Source organism: Dipodomys ordii, unplaced genomic scaffold (assembly GCF_000151885.1).
Source record: "Dipodomys ordii isolate 6190 unplaced genomic scaffold, Dord_2.0 Scaffold3, whole genome shotgun sequence".
In the NCBI taxonomy this organism is placed as follows: Eukaryota; Metazoa; Chordata; class Mammalia; order Rodentia; family Heteromyidae; genus Dipodomys; species Dipodomys ordii.
In genome coordinates, this window is record NW_012267219.1 from 18,947,344 (window position 1) to 18,974,000 (window position 26,657).

At 35.7% G+C, this 26,657-nt stretch overlaps 1 protein-coding gene across 1 annotated transcript in view; it reads right to left on the reverse strand.

Moving 5' to 3' along the window:
* Positions 1-26,657, reverse strand: part of Lin7a (lin-7 homolog A (C. elegans)) — a 130,699-nt gene that overhangs the window by 65,272 nt on the left and 38,770 nt on the right. The window contains exon 2 of the mRNA XM_013020106.1: positions 18,759-18,877. Coding sequence (XP_012875560.1) covers positions 18,759-18,877 — 119 coding nt within the window. The remainder of the gene's footprint in view (positions 1-18,758; positions 18,878-26,657) is intronic.

Sequence of the window (26,657 nt, forward strand, 5' to 3'; positions counted from 1 at the left end):
CTACTGTGGTATACTCATCATTTTCTAAGACCTTCAAATTTCTCTTAGTCTTGTTCATTTAATTTAATTTTTACTGAAATATAAATGATGAAAATTTTTTATATTATTTGGATACTTTTTTGAGGTGGGGAGTCAGTCATGGGTTTTGAACTCTTGGCCTGGATGCTGTCAGCTCTTCAGCTGAAAGCGAACACTCTCCCATTTGAGCCAAGCACCACTTCCAGTTTTCTGAGCGGTTTATTGGAGATAAGAGTCTCAAGGACTTTCCTGCTGAGGCTGACTTTGAGCTGCGATCCTCAGACCTCAGCTTCCTGAAAAGCTAGGATTACAAGCATGAGCCACTGGCTCTTGGCTTGGATATGTTTTTTAGCTTGTTTGTGAAAGTCTGTTTTAGTCAATACTTAGCAGACCCTGTTTTCTCAATATTCAGTGGTAATTGGTTAAGCTCTGTTCTGAACACAGAGCTAATTATCTTCCCATAAGTGAAGGAAATGCATGAGAGCCAAAGAAATCGTAAGAGAAGTCAATTATAATTCACTTTCTGAAACAAGGAGTGAACAATAACTGCTGAACATCTGGTTGTAAAGAAAAATTAACAGAATATCTTTTTGATCAAGGATCCCTGCGAGGTAAGATTTGTTAATTTTGCTGCATTGCTAGTTAATGTTCCCAAATTATCTCTATGCAGATTTGTTTTCTTCATAATAGCCCCAAGGATCCTTTGTTAACTGAAGCAAAGAAAGAATAAGAAGGTGAAAACTTAAAATAATCATTGTAGCTATTAATGGAACCCTGATAAAAATGAGAGTTATGAAAGTGGGAATCATAATGCTATTTTTCAGTTATTATAACTCACTTTTTAACAAGTAGTGAATAATATGTTTAACTATCCCTACATATCACAATATTCTGTTATTGTTGTTGTCGATGGCTAGTATATGTGAACTAAGACTCAGTACACTTTGGTTTGGTATTTGTTTACTATAATTTATCCTATTAAACAGGTATAGGATATCAAGTTAGCAAATGAATCTGTTTCAGATTTATGAGATTCCTTATTTTTTTAATCCAAATATTTGTATGCAACAAATTTCTGGGGAAAAGGTCCATTATTTTTTTTTAATTTTATTTTATTTGTGAACATACTGTACAGAGGGGTTACAATTGTATGGGCAGGATAATGCGTACATTTCTTACCAAGCATTGCATCCTCCTCCTTTGTTTACCCTTCACATCCCTTCCCAGCCTCCCCCTCCCCCCCAACCCCAATCCTTCTCCTTTTTGGACATGACAACTTGTACTTCTCATTGTTGCAACAGGTCCACCTGTATCCTTAAACAACTGGTTTTTCCCCATCTCCTCCACAAGTTATACTGACATCAAATATAGTGAAAGCAGGGGTTATACTGTGGGGGAGGGACATACAAAGCAACAAAGAGATAATCTTATAAATGCGTTCAAAACACATGCCTGAAAGAAAAAAACATTAAAATACATATCTAAGGGTTCATTTTCCTGACATCACATTATCTGACCTTTTCCGCTTGACTCATACATATACTAGATATTGCATATAAAGGAAACCATGGGAAGGTCCATTATTTTTATCAGTGTCTGAAAGAAGGTCATTTATTTCATAACAGGTAAGAATAACAAGTTCTCAGGTAATTTTAGAGTTCCTTTTAACCTGTATGCATTAATTTTACATCAAATACAATTTTCATATATTCACTATATGAAAATCTATGTATTATGCATTTGTGAAATATCTATTTGCACTATATACACACATATATTCAAATACAAAAAAACTGAAATACAAAAGAATTGAACATTTTGATTCTAATTATTTTCTGAAGGTAAAAGCCACTTAAAGATCTCTTTTTGAGCTAGACGTTGTTAGTATGTTTTCCATGGGATTTGTATGAACTCAGAATCCACTCAGAAACCTCAAAAACAGTAAATGAAATTCAAATATATGTTTGCATATTGATGAAAATGTATCATACCAAAGAACATCTAACAAATATGGAATGCTCATTTTCTGGCAGACCCCATGTTAGATGCTAACTTCCTGTTATAATTAATAGACATTTTCTATCCTTAGTCTAACAACATAGCTGTCTCTAACTTAGAACCTTATTTTACCCTGATGAAAGAAAGAAAGAAACTCCAAAATCATACATTTGAAACTGTTCTCCTTTTTAAGAATACTAGAGTCTGTGTTTGCCCTTTTCCCCTCTCTTCTGTTCCCATTAAACCTCAGGTCCAAAAGAGCATCACAATCTTTTCTTCATGGCACAAACTCATCATTGTCCATTGATCCATAAATTACTTACTTTTACTGCCCATACACAAACACAGACACACAGACACAGATACACACACACACACACACACACACACACACACACACACTCTCGCTCACACACAGAGCTGCATATATATACATACACACTGAGAAAGATTTTCTATTAAAATAAAATCTAGTATTACAACTAGCTAGAATGAAAACTACATGTTATCTTTTCCCTCATACTCATAGTTCTTCAAAATAAGTTAAATAGTTTTGATAAAGGGATAAATAAGCCAACTAATGAATCAGAGAACCCAGAAGCATTCATGTGTGGAGTTTATGATGTATAGGTACACAGTAGCTTAACAGTAATTATACATTATTCTGTAAAGGAGAGCAAAGTTATGCTTTGGAAAGGCAAACTGGGATCTGTGTGCCTCCTATTATACACAAAATATAGATGTAGAAATATTTTTTAAAAATTGCCTCGGTAGAAAATATAGATAAACGCCTATTGAGTATTATGATAGAGGCATATTTCTTAAATGATATTCCTAAAAATCATGAGCTATTTAAAAAGTAAACAATAAGAATTTTATTCCTGAAAAGCACCTTGAAGACAAGCCACAAAGCAAGGTTGTGTTAAGACAACTTTCTGTTTTAGTGACAGAGTATTTGATATAATCAAATCAAAAGGAAGAAAGACTTATTTTGGCTAATAGCTTCCATGGTTTCAGTCCACGCTTGCATGGAGTCATTGTTTTAGCTTATGGTTAGACAGAATATTATGGCAAGTAGCACGTGGTAGACAATGCTGTTGAAGTTCTGTCAGCAGAGAGGCAGAAAGGAAACGGAAAAGTTGGATCCCCCAATATCCCATTCTAGAACACAACATCAGTGACATTCCTTCTATCCAACCCTACTTCTGACTATCCTACTAGCTCCCAATAATGCCATTATCTGGGGAACAAGTGTTTAACCCATGAACCACTGAGAACACTTATGATCAAACTGCAACAAAAGCATTTTCATTAAATCTACCATCAGTACAAAGTTTTTGATAAAAATATAGTTTAAAACACATGAGGAAGGGAGTAACAAGTTTGACAAGAAATGTACTTATTACCTTACTTATCTAGCTGTAACCCCTCTGTGTATCACCTTGACAATAAAAAATATGAAAATACAAATAGAAAAATCCACACATGATGTTCATGGGAAAATAAATACATTGTTATTTATGAAATTATTTTTTACTATCTTTAACCAGTTGTATAGAGGGGTTTCAATTCAACATGTCAGTTTCTGAGGACAATGTATCTTGATCAATGTCATCCCTTTCATATTTCTCTCCCATTTGCCCCAAATACACACATCCCTTCAATTTTCTGAGGTCATTATTATGATTGTAATATCCTACCCATTCTGTCTCCATTTGTTTCTTCCCTTTTCTCTGATCTCCAGTTTTTTTAATCACTTAAATGTTGCTCTGTTTTTATATTAAAGGTAGAGAATCACATAAATCTAAAAATCATAAAAATCTAAAAATCATGCTTTTTTTTGCAAAAGGGAGGTAGTAAATATTGAATTTACTAGACTATCACTCAATGAATAGTTAATGGGATTATGCATTCCTAATATATTCTGGGAATATGAGGAGTCTACCCCCTCACCTTGATTCTACTCCCTACCTGACACAACAAATTGTAGTTTCCTGATAGAGTTACACCATTGGAATCCTCCCCTGCATATACCATACTTATATCAGTATGTTTGAGGTTATATGCATATGTCTCTTTATATGTTTAAGTATATATTTATAATTTAGAACTACTTTCCACAAAAACATGCATCCTTCGTCTCTCTTCACCTGACTTACTTCACTTATTATCACATTTTCCCAGATCTATTTCTCTGAAAATACTTAATAGAATAATAGCAGAAAACTTTGCAAATCTTGAAAAAGAGAAGCCTATGCAAGAAGCTTTTAGAACTCCCAACAGACCAGATCAGAAAACTAGATACCCATGACATATGATTATCGAAACATTAAGCACAGAAAATGGAGAAAGGTATTTAAGGATGCTCTTGAGAAAAAGTCTATTACTTACATGGGGAAAAAAGTCTATCCAAGTAACAGCAGAGTTTTTTCAGCAGAAACTTTAAAAGCCAAAGAGGGTTTGGAATGATGTGCTTAAAATAAAACACTGAAAGCAAACAACTGTCAACCCAGAATGTTCTATCTAGCCAAGCTTTCATTCATAATTGGAGGGCAAATATAAACATTCCTTGATAAACAAAAACTAAGACAACTTATCACCACTAAACAACACTACAAAAGATACTCAAGGACATCTTGAATATAGAAGAACAATACTAACATGAAAAAAGTGACTGAATAAGCCAATAATTATAAGAATGGATATTCAGCGATTTAAATTTCCAAATAAATGCAAATACTGACGAAAATGAGATACCACTTTTGTGCAGTCAATTGCTAAAGATTCAGATGTCTCAGGTATTATATATTGGAAATAAGACAGATACTCATTTGGTATCTATGCTGGCACAATCAACTTTGAAAATTTAGATTCTCTTTAAAATATCATACACTCCTGTATCTTATGACCCAGAAATCCTACATCTGCATGTAGACTCAGAAGAAGTTTCAGATACTTAACGAAAGACTCAGATATGTCATATTTAATACCAATCCTAATAGTGAAAGTTGAGAAACAACTTGAAGGCCCACTTGAGGGAGAATGAATTACTGAAATAAGTCTTGCAAAGGAATACCACACAGTAACCAAAACAAATTAACAACAACAAATCTTAGTAGTAAAATTTTAAGTTGAAAAATCATTAAGATAGTTCACCGGTATAATATATGTTACAGTATTTTGAAGAAATAAACACCTTTTAGGAAAATACATATGCAATCAGGCTACTTCAGAAGCAAGGCCTGGTAATGATGAGGACAAAGTATCAGTTTTCAGCTTTAAATCTTATGTATTTTCCTGAAAGGAAGAGAAGAAAGAAGGAAGAGGGGACAAAAGAGAATTGTTTTGCATATATTTGAACAATACATAAGGCTAATTTCATTTCATTTTCATATGCAAAAACAGTGTTTGAGGTAATAGCTGATTTTAGCGGTATAATTTAACAGTGAAATTACATGAATAGACTTGTTTCCATGTATGTTGGCAATACTTAAGGAGGAAAAGGTTAAATGACTTGTTCCCTGACGGGCAGGGAGGGGGAGCGGGGGGGGCAACAGTTATAGTCCATAATGCCAAAAATAGAAGTTCTGATCTCTAGTCCTGTAATCTCAAGAGAAGACAGAATGTTCACTTTATCTTAGCAGTGTCTCTAAAGACTCTATAATTTTGAACTACTGTGTGAGTACATGTAATTACAAGCTTCTGGAAATATGTGTTGTTTATTTTATAATTTGTAATAGAAAATAAAGACTTGGGCTGAATATTTACACAACAGTGACGCTAACAGCCTTCAGAGTTATTGTAGACTATTTGTAAGCATCTGTTTAGATCTCTTTTGAGATCAATGACCCATTACTGCAATTACAAATGGCTCCTGCAACACAGATCCTGTTCTGGCTACTACAAAGTGACATGTTGAAGTTGAAAACCCCATTTAATCATTGTTTCATGCAATTGTATCATGTCTGTGAAAAAACAAGCGAGTAGGAAAACACATGAATGTATGCTCTCCAAAAAAAGGAACATATGGCTGATAACTACAAGTAGGGATATTAAACAATTTAGTGATCAAACAAATGCAAATGCAATAGTAAGATACCAGTTTCCTGGTGATGATTCAAATGTCTTAGGCAGCTGAATTCCAATAGAGTCTGTTTTCCTATCCTCATATAGTCTCACATTTAACCTGTTCCCTCCAGCTAGACCCTGGAATGATCTTAGGTAAAAGATTAACTAGTGGTACAGTCTTTTCTCAACTAAAATCACAATTCTTATCAGGAATCAGTTTTCATTTTAAAGATGAGGAACTAAAGAAGATCTCATAGATGCATTTGAGAATCTGAAAACCATGGAGTTATCTCAAAAAAAGTCTACTGAAGTGTGCTGCTGTGGTTTGGATGCGGCAGCTTTAAAATTCACATATTGCCACTATATGATAAAATTAAGACATTTGAGCTATAAGAAGTGATTGATCAGTCCATGACATTTCATTCCTAATCAGATCCTGGCAAAAAATTGTTACATAGAACTAATCCAAAAAAAAAAAGTTTGCCATATTTATAGATGGTATTTGTAGATCTTCTCCCTGGGTGACTCACAAGAGTTTGCTTTTTCTTGTTTTTGTTTTTTGGGTTTTTTTGTAAGCTTTTAATTAGTCTCTTTATTCAGCCTAGGAAGTGTTACAGTTTGCACTGTTAATACGTTAACTTTTCTTCCTTCCTATGGCAGGTGTTTTCAGAGCACTCTAGCAGACCAGATGATCTGGAATTGTTAGATTTCATTCTTTAGGCCCAACATCTACAAAGAAAAAAGTCTTGCTACAAGTATTAATCCCTTGCAAATTGCTCTATACTTCAGATTTCCTTTCTTTTAAAAAATAAGCAAAGTGAAATTTCTGACACAACTTAAGTCAACTACGTTAACTTTTCCTATTGGAAAGCAAGACATTTTAGAAAGTAAGAGGAACACAATTTTCTATATTTCAAAAAAAATTCAACAACTTTTTAAAGTATGGAGTTGAGGATTTGGCTGTGAAATTAGGAGAACACTTTTAGGTGAGCAGGCCAGGCTAGGCTTATTTTTTTTTTTTTAAACTGGCTATCTTTGATGCTAATGCATGCTGATGATTAAAGTAGTAAGTGCCTCTGGCTTCTTCAGACTAATCAAGCTCTAACTTAGATCCAGATACTTATTTGTGCCATCAAAGTCCTAAAATAAGAGGTTTTGCACACCCCGTGAGCTTCATATATGCAGATTCCATATGTGCACCCTGTACCAAATTTTTCTTTCATTAGGAATTTTGCTTGATTAAAAAACTTTTCACTGTTGGAAGAATTTGGCCTTTAGGGTATCTGTGAGGCATCACTCACATGCATAATAAGACATTAGCATTCATATGGCAGATAAAAAATTCAGAGTTTCCTGAAACAATGACACTTTTCACCCAATTGTAAAAAAAAAAAAAAAAAAGAGCAACGACAGCTCATATTTTCACCACAATTGGCCTCAAAATATTAGAAAAATGTCAGAGTTCAAGAGCAGGTTAGACCAAGCACACAGAGGCCTGGCTTTCAGTTTTGTTCTGGCCTTAAATAACCCACCAGCAGTTCAAGCATTTTTAGACAACTTGACTTGATAGTGCTTTTTCTAGTTATTTATGGTTTCTTTGGCTCGGAAAATGTCAAGACTCTCATGGTGGGGAAAATATAAGTTTTGGTAAATTTCCGTCCTTCTAAGACTTGATATTTCTCTAAGGAAAAAAAATCTATATGGGTGGGATTTATTCTAAGGATTTAAAAAAATGAGCTTTCTTGACTGTATGTACTCTTTTGCAGGAAAATTTTTCACCCAAGGAACAGTCTGCCTTTTGTGTCCTATTACATTCAGCAATGCAAATAAAATCAAAGAAAATGTAAGTCATCAGCTTTCTTTGCTTTGACATTTGCCAACTTAAGCTATGTTTAATGTGAACAGAAAGTCATGCATAAACATACTGCGAGATACATTTTCCCTTATTCTGTTGAAAGCAATGCTATCCTAGATGTCCTCATATGAGGGTAATAATTTTATATAAGGAACCCATGCTACTCAAAGGCAAAACATTAAAAACATACCAAAACATTTCAGAAGAGACGGTGTGGTGACGTATACCTGGTCTCCCTAGCATGCAAAAGTAAACAAGACATTTAAATTTAAATACTATTTTAATTTTTAAAAAAAATTTATAGATTAAAAAAAATTTTGTTTGAGCAAGGAAGGGGTGACATTGTCCAAAAAGAAATGTACTCTTTACCTGACTTATATAACAATAGCTCCCCTTGTATATCACCTCTATAATAAAATATTTTTTTATTTTGCTATAATTTTTTGTGCAAAAAGAAAAGAAAGAGTAAATCTAAATAAAATTGTTTGTGGATCTGTATGTTATCTCTTCCTTTATCAACAATTGAAGTCTCTGTATGAGCTGCTTCTTTTTCTTTTTCTTTTTTTTTTTTTTTTTGCCAGTCCTGGTCCTTGAACTCAGGCGTGAGCACTGTTCCTGAGCTTCTCTGTGCTCAAGGCTAGCACTCTAGCACCTGAGCCACAGTGCCACTTGTGTTTTTTTCCATTTATGTGGGACTGAGGATTCGAACTCAGGGCTTCATGCATGCTAGGCAAGCACACTACCACTAATCCTATGAGCTTCATTTGTTTAAAGTCTCTGCTATAAACAAAAACATTTTCATACTATGCATGTGATAGAAACTAATGTTACAAGACACATAAGGATTTAACAGTAGAAAGTTAGACAAGTCAATTAAAAACAGGTAAAAGGCATTTCTCAAAAGAAATTATCCAAAATGAAAAATGCTTATTTTCACTATTCATCAGTGAAAATAAAAATTGAAACCACAATGAGATATCACATTCCAGTTAGAATTGCCATTATTAAGAGCACCAAAATTAACAAGTATTCATGAGTGTATCGAGAAAATGAAACCTTTTCACACTGTTGGTGAAAATAAACATTTTATAGCCACTCTAGAAAAAAGTACATAAGTTCTTAGAAAAATAAAAATAAGTTACAATTATACCACTCTTGGATGTGTCTATGAAGGAGTGTAAGTAATCATATAGTTGAGATATATCTACATACCCATACTTATAGCACTACTATTTATAATAGTCAAAATTAGTTTTTGTGTGTATCAGTCAATGAATGGATCGAGAAAATGTGGCAGGCATTCAATGGAGCATCATTCAGTCATAAAGAAAATGAAATTATGTAGTTAGTTTGAAAATTGGTGGATGGTCCTGTTAAACAAAATAAGCCAGATTGAGAAAGGCAAATCTCTCATGCTCTCTCTTGTATGTAGTCTAGTCCTTAACAATTAATAACAGGAAAGGAAAGTGGTTTCTCATTGAGTTTGGGTCCTAGCAATCGGAGAAGGTGAAGGTGAACTAGGGTGTGAAAGAAGATTAATATGGTCAAAGGTGTACATACACACAGATATACAGATATAACTTTATAAATTATATTTATAATAAACATATTTTATACTTTATATTTATAACAATATATAACTGTATATATGAATATATATACATATATATATGAAAATAGACTGATGAAACCTGTTAACATTGTTTTAAGGTAGGGAAGAAAGATGAGGGGAAGTGTAAAGGTGAATTTCAACAGGGCACCTTCTATGTATGTATATATTATGATGAAACCTCTGTACAATGAGTATATGCTAGTAAAAATGTTAAAATATGAAAATATATTAAAATAGAACAAGTATATGAATCAGCATTTTGACTTCTGAGCAGTCATATTCCAACTAAATTGGAAGGTCAAATAGTTATCTATACTTTTGTTTTTACAATACATAATAGCTAAGAATAAAAATCACCCTACAGCTAGGTGTTGGTGGCTCACACCTGTTATCCTAGCTACTCAGGAGGCTGAGATCTGAGGATCACGGTTCAAAGCCAGCCCGGGCAGGGAAACTCTATAAGACTCTTATCTCCAATAAACCACTAGAAAACCGGAGCCTAAATGCCACAACATGCAGCCCTACAGATGTCCTTAGGGGTGATTTGGATAAACCTGGACACAGAAAGACAAACTATGCAGTTTCCTCATATGTGAAATTGGAAAACAAAAAAGGGGGAAAAAAGGAAGAGAAAAGAAGCTGATCTTAAAGAAGTTGAAATAAAGGAGAGAAATGGAAAAGGAAAACATGGGGGAGTGATCAAAAGGCACAGAACTATGATCATCAGAAATACATTTTGGTGTGTTGTTGTGACTGTAGTTAATGATACAAGTTTTTCAAGATTGCTAGATAGGGTCTTGGCATAGTTGCAGCACTAATCAGTGTCAAGCATATGAGGCAATGGATATGCTATGTAAATTGATCTGAATGAAATGAATGCATGTAGCAAACATCAAGTGGTGCGCTATAAATAAAAGAACCCCCCATCCTAAAGTGTCTGGAACGTAGCATCTGAGTGAATCCATTGCTAGACATTTCTACTTATCTCTTAACTTTCTATATTCTTTCATTTTTTCACCTAGTGTCTGACATGGTTCCTCTCCTTCCCTTATCCAATCAAATACTGGGTGACAAATCTCATGCTATACATGCCTTTTCTCTTTCTTCATTAAAGATTATTAAAGCTTTGTCTTCATTTGACAAGGTATCCAAGTCTCTTATACACTGGTTACATTCTTCTAAAAGTACTGCAGTATGTCAACATCTTTCTTAACACGTGGAGTTTCTTGATGAAAAATTGTCATGTTTCATGATTAAAACATAAAGTACTCTTTTCTTGGCTGGGAGCTGGTGGCTCACGCCTGTAATCCTAGCTACTCAGGAGGCTGAGATCTGAGGACCATGGTTCAAAGCCAGCCTAGGCAGGAAACTCTGTGAGACTCATCTCCAATAAGCCACTAGAAAACTGGAAGTGGCACTATGGCTCAGGGGTAGAGTGCTTGCCTTGAGCTGAAGAGTTCAGGGACAGCGCCCAAGCCCAGGATTCAAGCCCTACAACCCACAAAAAAACCCCAAAAAGTTCCATTTTCTTAATTAATATTCCTTTTAGAACAAACTGCAATTCGTCATTACTATCCAGGATTACTATTGTTCCTTATTTCTTTTCTATGTTAGCTAGCCACAATATTAAAACATTTCATGTTTTATTGCATTTTGCTTTTAATCTTCCTACGACGTTATCATATCTTATTTTTCATCTTAATATAAGAAAATAAAATATGTTCCTAATTTTTAGTAATATGTAGATTACATAATTAAGTGGCCAAGCAAGAAAGGGAATTCAAGTTTGCCTGAATTCATTGTAAATACTATTTCTGCCTTTTTGTGTACACTGCATTAATTCATGATTCAGCATCCTTTTCCCTCACATTCCTCCTTCAATTCTATCTGCCTTTCCTTCATTTCCCCCACTTCTCCTTTTCTTTATTCCTTCCCACTCTCCTTTCCTCCACTCCTCTCTTTTCTACTACCCTATTTTCATCTCCTCTTGTTACTAGTGGTCTAAGTATATGGTTATTCAGGGAAATTTATTCAAGGCTTTGTTGTGCAATCAATCATTAGGTCTCTCACAAAGCATTAGTTTGCCCTCTAGATTTTGTTTCACACAGTAAATTAAGAAACTCAGAATAGCACTAAGAGCAAACTCTCAAATAAAAATGTTAATTCTCATGCTCAAATAATTGTAGAATTCGGACTCAATTGTTCCATTTATTTTGTTTTAATAATTGATAGCAGAATAAGTAATATAGGTTTATTTGTCTTGTGTGTTTACTTAGATACAGCTTACAGACTATTATTGCTCTTTCTGCCTGTTATTCATGTCTTGATTTACTAAAATACTATACCTAATGATGATTTGTGGCTTTACTTTATTAATAATAGCATCTATTGATTGTGTAGTTCTCTGTTAGACACTGTGTAAGGAGACTTTGCATACAAGATCTCTAGATAACAAAGCCACTGCCATACTGGTAGGATTCCCATTATTTTGAACTAAATAACAACTTTCAGAGAAATTAAAAATAAGAAGTCAAGTAGAGATTCTAACCTTGGTCAATTTGACTGCAACACTGCTTTAATGATTTACTGTTCTTGCTGATTTGACAAAGTACCTCATGGTGACTTTCCCCACAGGTCCCTGGTGGGAAATTGTACTACTGAAATTCCCAATCTATAGAGCCCTTAGAGAAGAAAATTTCAAAGAAGCAACAACTCAATTAATAAATGAGCTAATGATTGAAGTAGAGACTTCTCAGAAAAAGTAAAAACAGCCAACAGACACATGAAGCAGCATTCAGCATAAAGAAATAGCCATAAAGGAAATGCAAATCAAAACAACACTGAGATTCCACCTCACTCCAATTAGAAAGGCCATTATCAAGAATACAAGCAATAACAGATGCTGGCAAGGATGTGGGCAAAAGCAAACCCTAATATAGTGCTAGTAGGAATGTAAACTTGTTCAACAGCTTTGGAAAACAGTATGGAAGCTCCTCAAAATCTAAAGATACAACTGCACTATCATCCAGTAATTCCACTCCTGGTTATATATCCAAAAGATCACAAGCCAGGATACAATAAAGCCACCAGTACAACATACAACACATTCTTTGCAGCACTATTCACCATTGCCAGACTATGGAATCAGCCCAGATGCCTTTCAGTGGACAAATGGATCAAGAAAAGGTGGTATATACACACAATGAAATTTTATATCTCCATTAGAAAGAATGATATTGCATCATTTGCAAAGAAATAGAAAAACCTCGATAGCATCATTTTAAGCAAAGTCAGTCCCAGAGACATCAAGGTTCTATGTTTTCTCTCATATGTGAAAACTAGAATTAGTTTATAGATATACAGTAAATGCCTTGGGTGGTATGCACATGTTCATACATAAATGTATTAACTCAAGGTAGATTTAGGGGAAAACTAAAACAGGGTAGCTACTTAGATGCTCAACTTCTTGAAGTTCAACAAAATGAACATCAGGAAACTGATACTTGAAGGGGAAGGGATAGTGTCAAGGGGAAAGGGCAAACAATCAAAGAGAAGAAATGGGTGAGAATGACATCAAAACTTCAATGTATATCTGACAAAATTGAGAAAAAAGGGGCAGGTTGAGAGGGATGGGTGAGAATTTTTAAAGGGGTGATGTATTCATAAACTGCTTTGTTGAATAACAATTTCTTTGTACAATTACTTAAATAATAGAAAATATTTTTAAGTTAACATACAAAGAAAAAGGAAAATCTCACTAAAGATGAACAACACTTAGATATTAGATGGATCAACTCCTCATTTTATACTAGTTTCACTATATCGTTTAAGTTAAAGATACAAAAATTCATTTATAAAAAGTGGTATAGGATTTACAGGAGCTAGGGATTGATGCTGAATCAGTAACACATTCTATCCTCACTAACAAAAACAAAGAAGACTGGGAGAAAGTAAGATATAATATAGAAAAAACAAAACCTGGGCTGGGAAGGTGGCTCAGTGGTAGAGCGCTTGCCTTGCATGCTCGAGGCCCTGGGTTCGATTCCTCAGCACCACATAAGCAAGAAGAAAAAAGCCGGAAGTGGTCCCACTACCGGACCAAAACAAAAAAACAAAAAACAAAAAAAAAACCCAAAACCTATATCCTAAGTCTATCAAAAAATTAAAATCTATGAAGCATCATATGCACACTAATTTCATATGATTTTGAAAAGATGTCTCAGAACTTGGTAAAAATATAAATTCCTAAGCATTACTTTTGTTTTTAATACCAGTTAAAGTATTAGTCCTACTTACAACCTTTATCCAAGCTAATTACACTTTACTCTCAGCTGGTCTAGTCAAGTTTATGCTGTAGTGTGATAAGTTAAAATCTTGAGAGCTTTAGGTAATAACGTTTATTTCTTCCTTGGGCTTCATGTTCATTAAGTGTTGGCTTAAGCATCATTTCCCAATTTCTCCCTCTGAAACCTAAGCTGATGATGTATCATGTGTTCTATTACTTGGTACCTATCAAAGAGAGGAAAACACATGGACTCACATATACAGGCTTTCAGTAGGAAATGGAGTACAAATCACCCACTCTCATGTTACTTACTGAAGCACAAAAACACATCTAGTTTTAAAGGGGGTTGATATAGAAACACAACTATAGTTTGTATCAGAGGGAGAATAGGGAGTTCTTTTTAATTCCTCTGACAAACACAACTTGATGGCTAGTCTACATGGAGATGATTATTTTTTTTGTCAGTCATGGAGCTGGAACTCTGGGCATGGATGTCCCTCAGCAATTCAGCACAAGGCTTGTATGCTACTACTTGAGCCACAGAACCAGTTCTGGATTTTTCTACTTATGTGGTGCTGAAGAATTGAACCTAGGGCCTCATGCATGCAAGGCAAACACTCTATCACTGAGTGACCTTCCCAGCTCCTATTTATTTATTTTTAAATTATGATTATACCACATTAGAAAATACTGATATGCAATATCTGGTGGCCAAAGAAGACAGAGTTTTTTGTTTGTTTGTTTGTTTGTTTGTTTCTTGCTGACTATATCAATTTGTTCTGTATTTTTGGTTTAAACATAGAATTCGTTAGTTTGGTGGATAAATGTGGGTCCTGTCAAATAAGGAAATCTATGCTTACAAGTTTGCTTCTAGAAATATCAAAGATTTTTGTTGTTGGTACTGGGGGTTGAACTCAGAGTCTTACACTTATTACCTTGTTGTATTTACTTTAGCCTTTTTCTACCTTTGAGCTACACCCTAACTCATTTTGCCTTGGTGAGTGTGTGTGTGTGTGTGTGTGTGTGTGTGTGTGTGTGTGTGTGTGTGTGCCAGTATTGAGGTTTGAACTGAAGGCCTAAGCACTGTCCCTTAGTTTTTTCACTCCAGGCTGGCACTCTACCACCTGAGCCACAACTCCACTTCAACTACCTTTTATCAGTCATTGTTATACAAATCTCAGAACAAAATGGTTAAAATGAAGAAAACCTGATTTCTTTTAAGGATTACTTTTCTTTAAAAACCTATCAAATTTTGGGCTGGGAAGGTGGCTCAGTGGTAGAGCGCTTGCCTTTCATGCATGAGGACCTGGGTTTGATTCCTCAGCACCACATAAGCAAAAAGAAAAAAGCCGGAAGTGGCACTGTGGCTCAAGTGGTAGAGTGCTAGCCTTGAGCTGAAGAGCCCCCCCAAAAAAAAAACTATCAAATTTTATCAAATTATTTTCCTCACATAAGTGATGCATTTATGCCAAGAGCTGGTTCAGTTGTGTTTTTCTTTACCCAAATATAAGCAAAATATCACATTGCCTCAACATATAATAACCATAATTATGTCTACAAAAGAGAATTACAAGGTTGGTAGGGATGTGGTCTTATCCATTTTCCTTTTCAAAAAAAGATTTTCTCTGATAAGTATAACTGAGAATAAGTTATTAAGTAGAAGATATTTCTGAAAAAGTCAGACAATTTGGACAAAACGTGAGCATTATTTTCAGGAAGTGCCAAAAATTTCAGTGGTTTCTTGCCAGCATAACAGAGACCTGGAGTGAAAATGCTCTTGTCTCAAATCAATTTAATTTTCAGATATTCACTGTCTCATTTCCTAGATTCACTTTTTTTTTTTTTACTGAGTTTTGATTTTCCTGTCTGGCAATGTATACCATATTTTAAAATTTTATTGAATATATTTTCATAAGAGAGATGAAGCGATACTATTCAAAATTGTTTTATGCACTCCCGTTTTGCCATTACTTCCCATAGTAAGTATAAATCAACACAGTGAGAATATAAAAGATAGCTCCACACATGCAGTTCCATACCACTGGAATTATAAGAATGCTAAAATGTATCACCTGTTTTTCCTTCTGAAATTTCTTCTTTTTTTTTTTTTTTTTTTTTTTCTGGTCTGGGGTCTGAACTCTGGGCCTGGGTGCTGTCCCTCAGCTCCTCAGCTCAAGGCTAGCACTCTACCACTTGAGCCACAGCACCACTTCCGGCTTTTTTCTTTTTTGCTTATGTGGTGCTGAAGAATTGAACCCAGGGCCTCATGCATGAAAGGCAAGGCAAGCGCTCTACCACTGAGCCACCTTCCCAGCCCTCCTTCTGAAATTTCTAGTTTACCTACAGATGAGTTTATAAACGTGCATGGACTTTTAATAGCACATAAACTCACTTCCTTAGAAGCAAGGTTTGTAAAACATGATGCCTATACAAAGTCCCATATTTATTTCCTTTTTAAACTCCTAGTCTCCGTTTTATTAGCATATCATTTGAAAATTATTTTTATTAATGTGTATTAGTTATACACAATAATGAGTGGCATTGTGATATTTTTACACATGTAAATCATGTTCTTTGATCAGCCTGTGTTTATTTCAATAGGTATCTATACCACATTAACAACCTCTAACCTAACTTCTCTCCGTTATTTAGACTTCAATATCTACACGACACCTCTACTAGGATTTGAAAAAAAAAATAATCAATTTACCAGGTATAGAATAGGGCTCTTAAATGATTCTCTCCAAACCTATACCACTTCCAAAGACTGGAATCTTATGATACTATTCATCTACAAGCTCAAACCTAAGAAACAATTGAAACCTCTCTTCTGCCATATATCCAATACATCAACAATGTTGCCTTTGGTCTCAAAAGTACACCTGGAGACTGGCAACTTCCCTCTATTTGTGCTGCTTTTACCTTTGTCTAAGCATCTATCATTTAAACTCTCACTTTTTGTTACTTCTTCCCTTGTTTCTACTCTGAAAACAATTATCTTTTCCCAGTGTTTAGAGAAACCTTTTCTGAAAACAAACCAGGTCTGGGAACACCCCCAAAAGTCTCCTGTTTCATTTAGAATCAAGGTCAATGTCCTCATACAGCCTTCAAGGCCTGATGTGGTCCGTTCTCAAGCTCCTGGAAGCCTAACTTGTGTATTTTACGGTAGTCACATTGGCTTTTAGGATGTCCTTTCCATGTCCTGAGATCATTCTTGTCTTTGAGTTCTTTTGTATTTATGATTTCTTTTAGTACTTGTGTGACTTGTCATTATTTAATAATCTTTTTGAATTTCCTAACTTAATAGTCTCTCCTGAATCCTGCTCTAACTCTTTTTATTTCCTTCACTCTCTGATGGCCTATTGTATGTGTGTTTTTTTTAATCAGCATTTTCTTCAGTTAGGATGCATGTTCCATGAATGTGGGAACCTTGAATGGACCATGATCCTAAAATACACACAATAGGCAGAGGTCAACATTTGATGCATCCTCTAGTAAGCTCTATGCACTGCAAAATGCTATACCCTGAAGAAGTAACATGACCTCTAAGAAAGGAAATATTGGTCACTTAATCTCTATGACACTCTGAAAGAAGAAAAATCTACATAGGAAACTTAGCCTTCAGACTTTTCTCTGCTAGGAGCCATTTGAACCTTCACAGCATCAAATTGTGAGCCATGCAAAATTATCAATAGATGACTATGGACAGCTGATATACAGCATAGAAAGAGCATAGGTGTCTGCCCCATCATGTGGTAGATGGCTTGGGGGGCCTCAGACAGCCCAGTGGTCCGACATTTTCCAGCCTTGAGAGTGGTAAGAGTTTAACTGAGTTTCACTGAGCGGAAGTCCATAAGGTTTCTAGACATACTTGTCCCACTGAGGGAAAGTCAGTGGAAGAAAACTGGTACACTGAGTAATTTCCTTTCAGCCGCTAATCAATATGTAGGTTAAAACTTAAGAGAAGTAATTATGGTTATTTACTTATTTTCAGTATTAATAAAAATTAAATGAGTAGTCTACTAAAAATTGAACACAAGCTCAGTATAAATCCAATCTCAGTAAAGTTTAAAGTTTAGCTGTGTTATATTGCTGGAGTTTACATCTACAGTTTATATCTCTGCCTTAGGTATTTCATCACTGGGAACATTTGTAAAAGTATATATGCTGGATTTATGGGCTCTAGCCTCTGATTAATGAATCATTATCTAGTACTTGATAGGCAAGTTATAGTTATTTAATGAAGGCAGAGAGAGAGAGAGAAGAGAAAGAGAAGAGAGAGAGCTAGATAGATATAGATTATACCGTGCCTTAAAATCAATTAAATTTATTAGTGGGATCAATTCTACCACAAGTTAATAGTTAAAGTAGTCACTTCAAAACACTTGTTTACTCTCATTTTTCTTGGAGGCCATTGGACAGGAAATCATGGCAAAGATTTCCTGTAAAAATACGACAGCCTATTCAGAGACTTCCATTGTAGCATGACAGTAATGTTTGCCTAAACATAACTGTTGTCCCTAGAAGGTTACTATTTCAGACTTAGCTGTAGAAGACTTGGTTGAGTGTTCCTTCCTCTGAGAAAATTTCACTCTCATTAGTAACCATTTCTACCTAAATTTCCAGCTGGTTTCACATAACTACTAAGTACCAAGACTGCATATAAGAGTCCCCTGCTGAAGCAGCCTCTTCTTTGGTAACATAAGACCAACATTTGCTTCTATAGAAATGTATAAATTCTAGCTGGTTCTAATTTAAGAATTTAGCAGGCTAAATTATAATTGTATCATCTCTCCAGGGAGCTAAAAACAGAAAGTTAAGATGACGTTCCAATCTCAACTGCTTCCACTGTGTCAAAAAGACATGCTTTCTATTCAGAAAGCATATGGCTGGATATGATTAACATAATCTTAGTGTCCTACCTCTCGGATGGCTGTACAAAACTCACTCTGAAGCACCTTTTTGAGGGACTGTAGCTTGTGTACTGGTACTTCTCCAGATTCCTGTAGCTTTTCCAGTAATTCAATTGCTCTTGCAACATCTGAATGAATAAAAAAAAATCAAAATGGAAAGACAGGCTTAATTATGTCACATCAGCAAAACACCATTATTCCAGCTGAGGGTCTTTTTGCTTTTGCTTATTCTCAATCTCTACAATAGTCAATGGTATCTTTTCCAACTACTGACTAATTATTCCCTCTGAAAATAAAACATAGAAAATTAATTGCAAAATCAGAATATATAAATCATAGCTTCAAATGGTTTCATTTTTTGGCAAAAGGTCACTTTAGTCTGTTCAGCATATTTTTACTTGATACACTTTTGACAGCATTTCATAGGTATTATTTCTGCCAAAAAATTGGTTTGAATCAAGAAAGGAGAAGAAAAATGTCTATTATTTATTCTGATCCCCAAATAACCAAATAATTTCTGTCAATTTTACCTCTGAGGTACTTTCTGTCAGTTTGATGTTGCTTTTCCCATATGATATTTATCACAGCTGCAATATCACATTGAGTAATATGATGATTTGATTGATGTGCACTTCCTTCACCTGTCTGTATGTTCTTTGAAGTATGAATTTAACTTGCTTGTTTGTCATTACATCTCTAGAGTCTGGTGTAATACAAGGAACATGTATTTGATGAAGAGATAAATTAATAGATCCTCTCCATTTTACAACTACTGCATTATTCCACATCCTTTTAAACTCTCCTCCATCCAACTGGAATCCATTCTAGTATAGTTTTTGTATAGCCCACAACGTTTTCTCCACAAAACAAAAATCTGATGACCTCTCTTTTACAAGAGAATTTAACATCAAAGATCAATATGGCAAGAGGCATATATGACTATAGCCATGTATATTCATGGCTATAGTCGTGAATATTGAAAGTCTAAGAATTATTTCATATTACTATGAAAAATAATATGAAAAAAATACATTTCAAAATATGGATAGAGCTGATAAGGTAGAGCAGTTGCTTAGTGTTTATGAGGCTCCGGGTTCAATCTCTAATGGCAATCAGACAAACACATACAGGAATCTCTTCTACCCTGCTGCCTCAGTAAACACTTTACTGAAAAGTCACATACACATATATCTTGTTGGATATGAAGTTTCAATTTTTGATGGTTAACTTAAGACCCTAGCTATACTATACATCCTTCCATCTGTCTATTCAATAATTTGAGCTCCAAATTTACTGACTCTATGTGTAATAAGAATAACACACTTGCTTTAGGATTCAGGAGATTCAATAAAAAGCAAAACAAAAAAAAACAACAGAAACAAACAAACAAAACAAGGTAAAACAGAAAACAGAACAGCAATGCCACCAAATAAAATAGGAACACTTCAGAATTTGTATGGTCTTAGTATAGGTGTATGTGTCTAACTAAAGAAAATGACCGGAAAGTGACTTTATAGAATCTCTCCCTGATGTCGTTATTTTGATTGCCAATTGTAGTCTAAAGTAGAATAAATCAAGAAATCAATATGGCTCTGTCAAACTCCCAAGATTTGTCTTCTAGTACATAAACTGGAAGACAACATAGTCAATTGGACAGCACTAGTCACATCTAAAATCAATAAGGTACCAAGCTGAGACCTTGTGCATTTCCAACTGCATAAAATACTCTACCCAAATGCCCCACAGGTACAAAGAACTCTCAATATGTTTAAAACTGAGCTCATTTATTTTCCCCTCTGAAACCAGCTCTGCTCTCCCTATATTCTATCTTTCCATTAATAGTATCCCGAAGCAGCCTGCCTTCCAAGCTAGACCACGACATCATCTTTCACACTCACCCCCACACGCAGTTAGTCAGCAAGCGCTGTACATTTTGGGGGGGGGAACTAAAAAACACCTTTTGAAGGGAGCTCCTTCAATTTATTATTTCAGGGAAGCCTATATCATTCCTCACTTGTAGTGCTGGAATATGTCCTGACGGATCTCCTTTCCTTTTTCAATCCATCCTCCACATTGCTTCTAGCATAGTCTTCCTGAACCACCAATCTAATTATTATCCTCTTATTCATTAAACCTCACTGACATCTCACTCCTTCATTATAGGATAAAGTTCCCACCAATTAAAATTGCTTCAAAGGCCTTTAGAAGGTCATGCTTTCCCTCATCACTTGGCACCTCCCTTTGCCCATGCTCTGCTTTGCAAATGCAATTTGTTGTTGGTCCTAGCATAGGTCACAGAATTCCAGACCTCTTCAGTGTGATATAGAGTTGTCCCTTTTATCTGGAATGTAATGGACTCATCTCTGTTCCTGGCATAGGAGGGAGACACTGACAGAAGACACTGCCCTTTCTCTGTCTTTCATGGGTGTGCAGGATTGTGCTTTGCACAATGCTGTGCATTGCAGATGGAACGTGGACTTAGAACAAAGGCAAGTAGCATCATGCAGGAGGCCAGAGAAGACCTCTTGGTGGAAGCAGAAGCTAAGCATATTTCTAGGTAAGATGTGAAATTGAAGAAAACGAGAATGTCTCAGGTAAAGTGAATACGTGGAGATAGAAGGTTCTGTAAAAGAGTGTGTCTCATTCAAAAACACGGAGTGGAATTCAGTTTGGCTACAGTTAAAGCCAGGTATGGAGTAGCAAGAGATAGATTTTAAAAAACACATCATATATGGTGTTTTTAGACTGTACATTTCTCTAGTCATCTTTTCATTAATTGTTCTACACAGATTTAATCACTATCAGGTCTTTATTCCCATTTTTTTACTCATCTATTGTAATAATTATTTCTCTCTGGCATAACTGTTTTACTCACTTGTTCCTTCCTTCATTCCTGCAAATGTGTATTTATTAAGTTATCAGGAACCATGCTTTACCATTCTATCCACAGTTGGTTGTTCAGTACCTGACACATGAAAAGTGTTTAGAGCACATTTGATGAATGAATGGTTAATTAATTCATGAGACTGACTCAGAAAGGCAAATTTTAGAGGTCTGTGTCTTCAGAGATCCATACATTTTCACGAGTCTAGACCACCAGATCACCATTTGCATTGGTAAACTTACTTGGGTCTCCTGTGGGAGAGAGTAACAAGTTGATCTTACATGCTGAGAGGTACTACAGACAAGGGACTGAGTTCACAAAAATTGAAAAGGACACCAATTTTAATATTAAATCATCCCTACCCTACACTATGCACTGACAAAGCTATTAATTCTTAAGCCCCACCCCTAAACATAGTAACCTAGAGTACATGCAAGAGGTTCTCAACCTTGGTTACTTATTAGAATTACTTTGAAACTTAAAAAAAAATAATCACAGATGCCTGGGTGAGTCATACCCAAGGATTCTAATGTGATTGCATGTGGTAGAAGATGGGTATGAGGCTAAAGTGGAACTGAGGTTGAAACCCTGATCTGGTCAGTATGGATGATTTGAAAGTTTCTGAGTGCTTCTAATGTGTAGGGCTAAGAACTTCTGCTACAGGATAATGGTTTTACTACACAAATGTGCAAAAGAATCACGCGGGAGAGCTTCCTGAGATGCAGGCTCCTAAAGCGTAGATCCCTTTAAAAAAATATGCTCAGAGTAATTCTGTAATTGTTGGTTCACAGATCTCCAAAGGAAAAATTGAACAAAATGATCTTTTAAGATTTTTCATCTCAGCTTTCCTGGACCATTTGTGCTGTATTATTACTCAATGCAGTATGTTTAAAAGGATGCTGAATGTGATTCTTCTAAGCATCTCAGAATGATTGCTAAAAGCCTGTGGATGAAAGTGGTCGATGTTAATACCATCCCATTCTACAATGAAGGTAAGAGATGATGGTCTAAGGCCAGCTGGCTCAAAACATGAAATTCTATCTTAAAAATAAGTCAAAAACAAGAAGGGTGGCTAATGTGGTATAGTACTTGCCTAACAAGCCCAAAGCCCTGAGTTTAAACCATGGTGCTACCAAAGAAAACCAAAAACGAAAAACAAAACCAACACACACACACACACACACACACACACACACCAAAACAAAACAACTAATTTAATTAAATTACTTATACCATAGGTCTTCTCCAGGCCGTGGAAGTCTCTGCCTAGGCATCCAACTATCTGTAACATCCTTAGAAGTCTAATTGGTAGAAGCTATGACCCCACAGCTCTTGTATTCTGCTTGTGTGCAGTCCTAATAATTCATGGATGTCGCCCAGGCCTGTCACCTGGATTCCCCACAGTAGCACATGAAGTGGCACGTATGGACCCACTGGAGTGGCAGCTAGAGTAGCTGAGTTCCGCTGAGCTAGAATGTGACAGCAGAGGTCAGCCAGTCAGTGGAGGATGTCCTGGGTCTCCTAGATCTCCGAACCTATGACAAGAGCAATAACCTTGGAGATCTCTGAAAATAAATTCCTTCCATAATTTTTCCCCGTTAATTTGATGATTACCACCCTATCCGCTGTATTCTCTCCCAGTTGTTGTTCTGATGGTGGTGGACAAATTTCAAATTTACTAAAAATCTTGTTATTCTGCTTTGCCATGAGTGATAAATCCTACATTTCAATCACTTACTTGCTATCATAGCTCATATATGTGGACAAAAGCAGTCATGAAGTAACCTACGTGTGTGCTGTCTAGTTTTTCTGCTACATTTCTTAATTCATTGCAGTTAAGTTCTGGCACTAAGCCCTAGGATTTGGGAATTATTCCATTCACTTTTTGACAACTGGAAAATAAGGGTGGTCTTCGCTCCAGTTTGGAATCCCTTATTTCTTCATTAACATTTCATTGGATTGTCCTTTAAGACCTGTATTTCTATCAATATATTTATAAGGACCATATCAATCATCTCTGAGAAATTCCAAACTTTCCCTCGCTGTCTGCTCTTTCACCAGAATTACCCATTGTTTGCATCAATACAGATTTTTGCTAACATTAAAGAAACTCTTCCTTCCTCTCTCTGCAAATTACCAAGTTCCAAAGCTTTGTTTACATTTTCAAATATGTGTCATGGCAACAGCCTCAATTTTAAGGTATTGATTTTCTGTTAGTAGGATTTCCTGTTTTGTTTTGCTTTTTGCTGCTATGACAGAAAGCTACAGACTGGCAAATATATAAAGAAAAGAAATTTATGTCTCACACTTGTAAAGGCTGAGAAGTACAATTGCATGGTGCTAACATCTGACAAAGAGCTCTGTGCTACATGATAACACAGCAGAACAAGCACGTGTGTGTGTGTGTGTGTGTGTGTGTGTGTGTTGCATCAGAGAGCAGGGAGTGAGGGGGGAGGGAAAAAGAGATAGAAAGAGCTCACTTTTATAATGAAGACATTCTGGGGATACCCAAACCATTTCCTCAATACTGGCATGGGTCCAACCACAAGAGTAGAGCCTCATGACCTCATCACCTCTGAAAGTTCCTAGTATTATTATGATCATTAAATTTTAATTTTAGTTTCCTACAGGAGGTTGAAAATATTACATAAGGAACATAAGGTCATTGTATGCTGAGATCTTTACATCTCTTAACTTATTTTACCCTGTAATAATTCTAAATGGTGGTAAATATCTACATTTGGCAAATGAGAAAATTGAGGCTTAGAGAAAATTTAAGTAACTTACTAAAAAGTAGAAAATTTGAGTCTGGAGTCTGGCCCTGAGTGATTGCAAACCTGGCACCTATTATTTCTATTTCTATCACAGCTTCACTTTTAGTTGCTTTTCTTGACATTCGGTACTTTTATAATAGTTCTGTGCTCAGCAGGCCTGCTTGGTCAGAGGCTGAGCTCTTAATTTTTTTTTCTTTTTTCAATGAAGATTAACCCTTAGGCATTTACCAGTATACTTCTCCTATTGATGAACAGGATCACCCAGAGAGCTTTTAAATGATAGAGTACAGTGGATTTCAGCCTTGGCTGCCCCCTGGAATTACCTGAGAGAATAAAAAGTCACAGAAGCTTGGATCCTGCTCACCTATATTTCTGATTTCATTGATCTTGAACCTGGCTTGGGCATCATGATCTTTCAGAGCCTCACGTAATACTGTGTAATAGTGTTTTAAAATTGTCAACGTGAGGTCACAATATATGCTGGAAATTTTAATAGCCACCTATAGTGTCACCTGTAGTGTTTATCACTGTTCAAAATAGTTTACTTCCCTAAATAAGCTTTACAATATGGTACTATTGTTATGGACCTTAACGGAGAAGGAAAAAACAGGACTCATAGAATTAAAATTACTTCTCCAAGGAATAAGGTAATCTAATGTGAGTTTGGGATGTGAATTGAGTCACCTCTTTTTAAAATCTGAGCTACATCTGAAATGTGGCTTAGAAATCTGCACACAGTTATCTATCTGTATCTGCAGGTTTTTCATCTTCAGATTCAACCAACCACCATAGATCCAAAATATAGTTAGCTCTAATGACTGCGTATGTACAGAACATATACAGATATTGTAACCATCATTCTACCAGCAATACAGCATAACAACATTTTATGTAGCATTCCTTTCATATTAGGTGCTACAAGTAATCAAGGGATGATTCAAAGTGTGCGAGATGATGCCGTAGGTTATTTGCAAACAAAATTACATTTTATATGGGACCTGACCAACTACAGACTGTGTTGCGTGTGGCAGGGGAAGATTGGATTATTTCTTGCATTCCACAGGATGCTATAATTACAACCAGTCCCAGAACTTCCTTATCTGTGGTTGCTAACAAGAGTAAGCTAATCTGATCAACAAAGTTTTGTTTATGGTCTTATGTTTTTGTCATTGTAAAAATGTACCCTTAGAGCTGGGTGCTGGTGGTGACTCTCAGTGTAATCCTAGTTAATCGGGTGATTGAGTCCTGAGGATTGAGATTCCAGCCAACCCAAGCAAACAAATCTAAGAGGCTCTTATCTCCAATAAACTAGAAAAGATTGAAAGTGGAGGTGTGGCTCAAGTGATAGAACACAAGCTTTCACTGTGGGAGGAAACAAGCAAGAGTAAAAGGCCTGAATTCAAGACCCAGTACTACAGAGAGAAGGAAAGGTGTGGGGGGGGGAGGAAGGGAGAAAGAGAGAAAGAGAGAAAGAGAGGGGAAGAGAAGGAAGGAAGGAAGGAAGGAAGGAAGGAAGGAAGGAAGGAAGGAAGGAAGGAAGGAAGGAAGAAAGGAAGGGGAGGAAGGGAGGTAGGGAAGGAGGGAGGAAGGGAGAAAGGGAAGGAAGGAGGAGGGAAGGAAGAAAAGGAAGGAAGGAAGATAGAAAGGAAGGAAGGAAGGAAGGAAGGAAGGAAAATTAGAGAAAAAAAGAAAAATAAGAGAAGAAAAGATTTATGGATTTACTCAGGCCGTTTGTTTAAAAATTAAGATCTACAATAAAAGTTGTTGATGTCTGCCTTAAAATCCACTATGCAGTCATCATTGTAGGTGGTTCTGATGAAGGATGTGTTTCACAAATGCCCCCTACAGATTACAGTTTACTATATGATCCAGAACAAAGCAAGCTTATGGCCATCATTTTCTCAGTGCTTGCTGAACTTACTTAGATCATCTTGTAAAATTCTTACTGGTTTATAAAGGGATTACCATTATTTCTACCATATAGCTAAATAAATAAATAAACAATGTAACAACAAGCAAAGCTTATAAGGATGAATTATCTGATAGAAGCAAGGTTCAAAACCAGATGTGTTTGATTCTAGTGCCCATGCTTGCCATTGCTCTTTGAAAGTGATGCTTAATATGTGTAAGGTAAATTAAATAGGTGGGTTTAATTAGGTAGCCCATGAAGAGAACACCATGCAGTATTCAGGCAGGAAAAGTTTATTTATTCTGAACTGCCTGCCTCTCTCTCCCCCCCTCCCCCCCCCC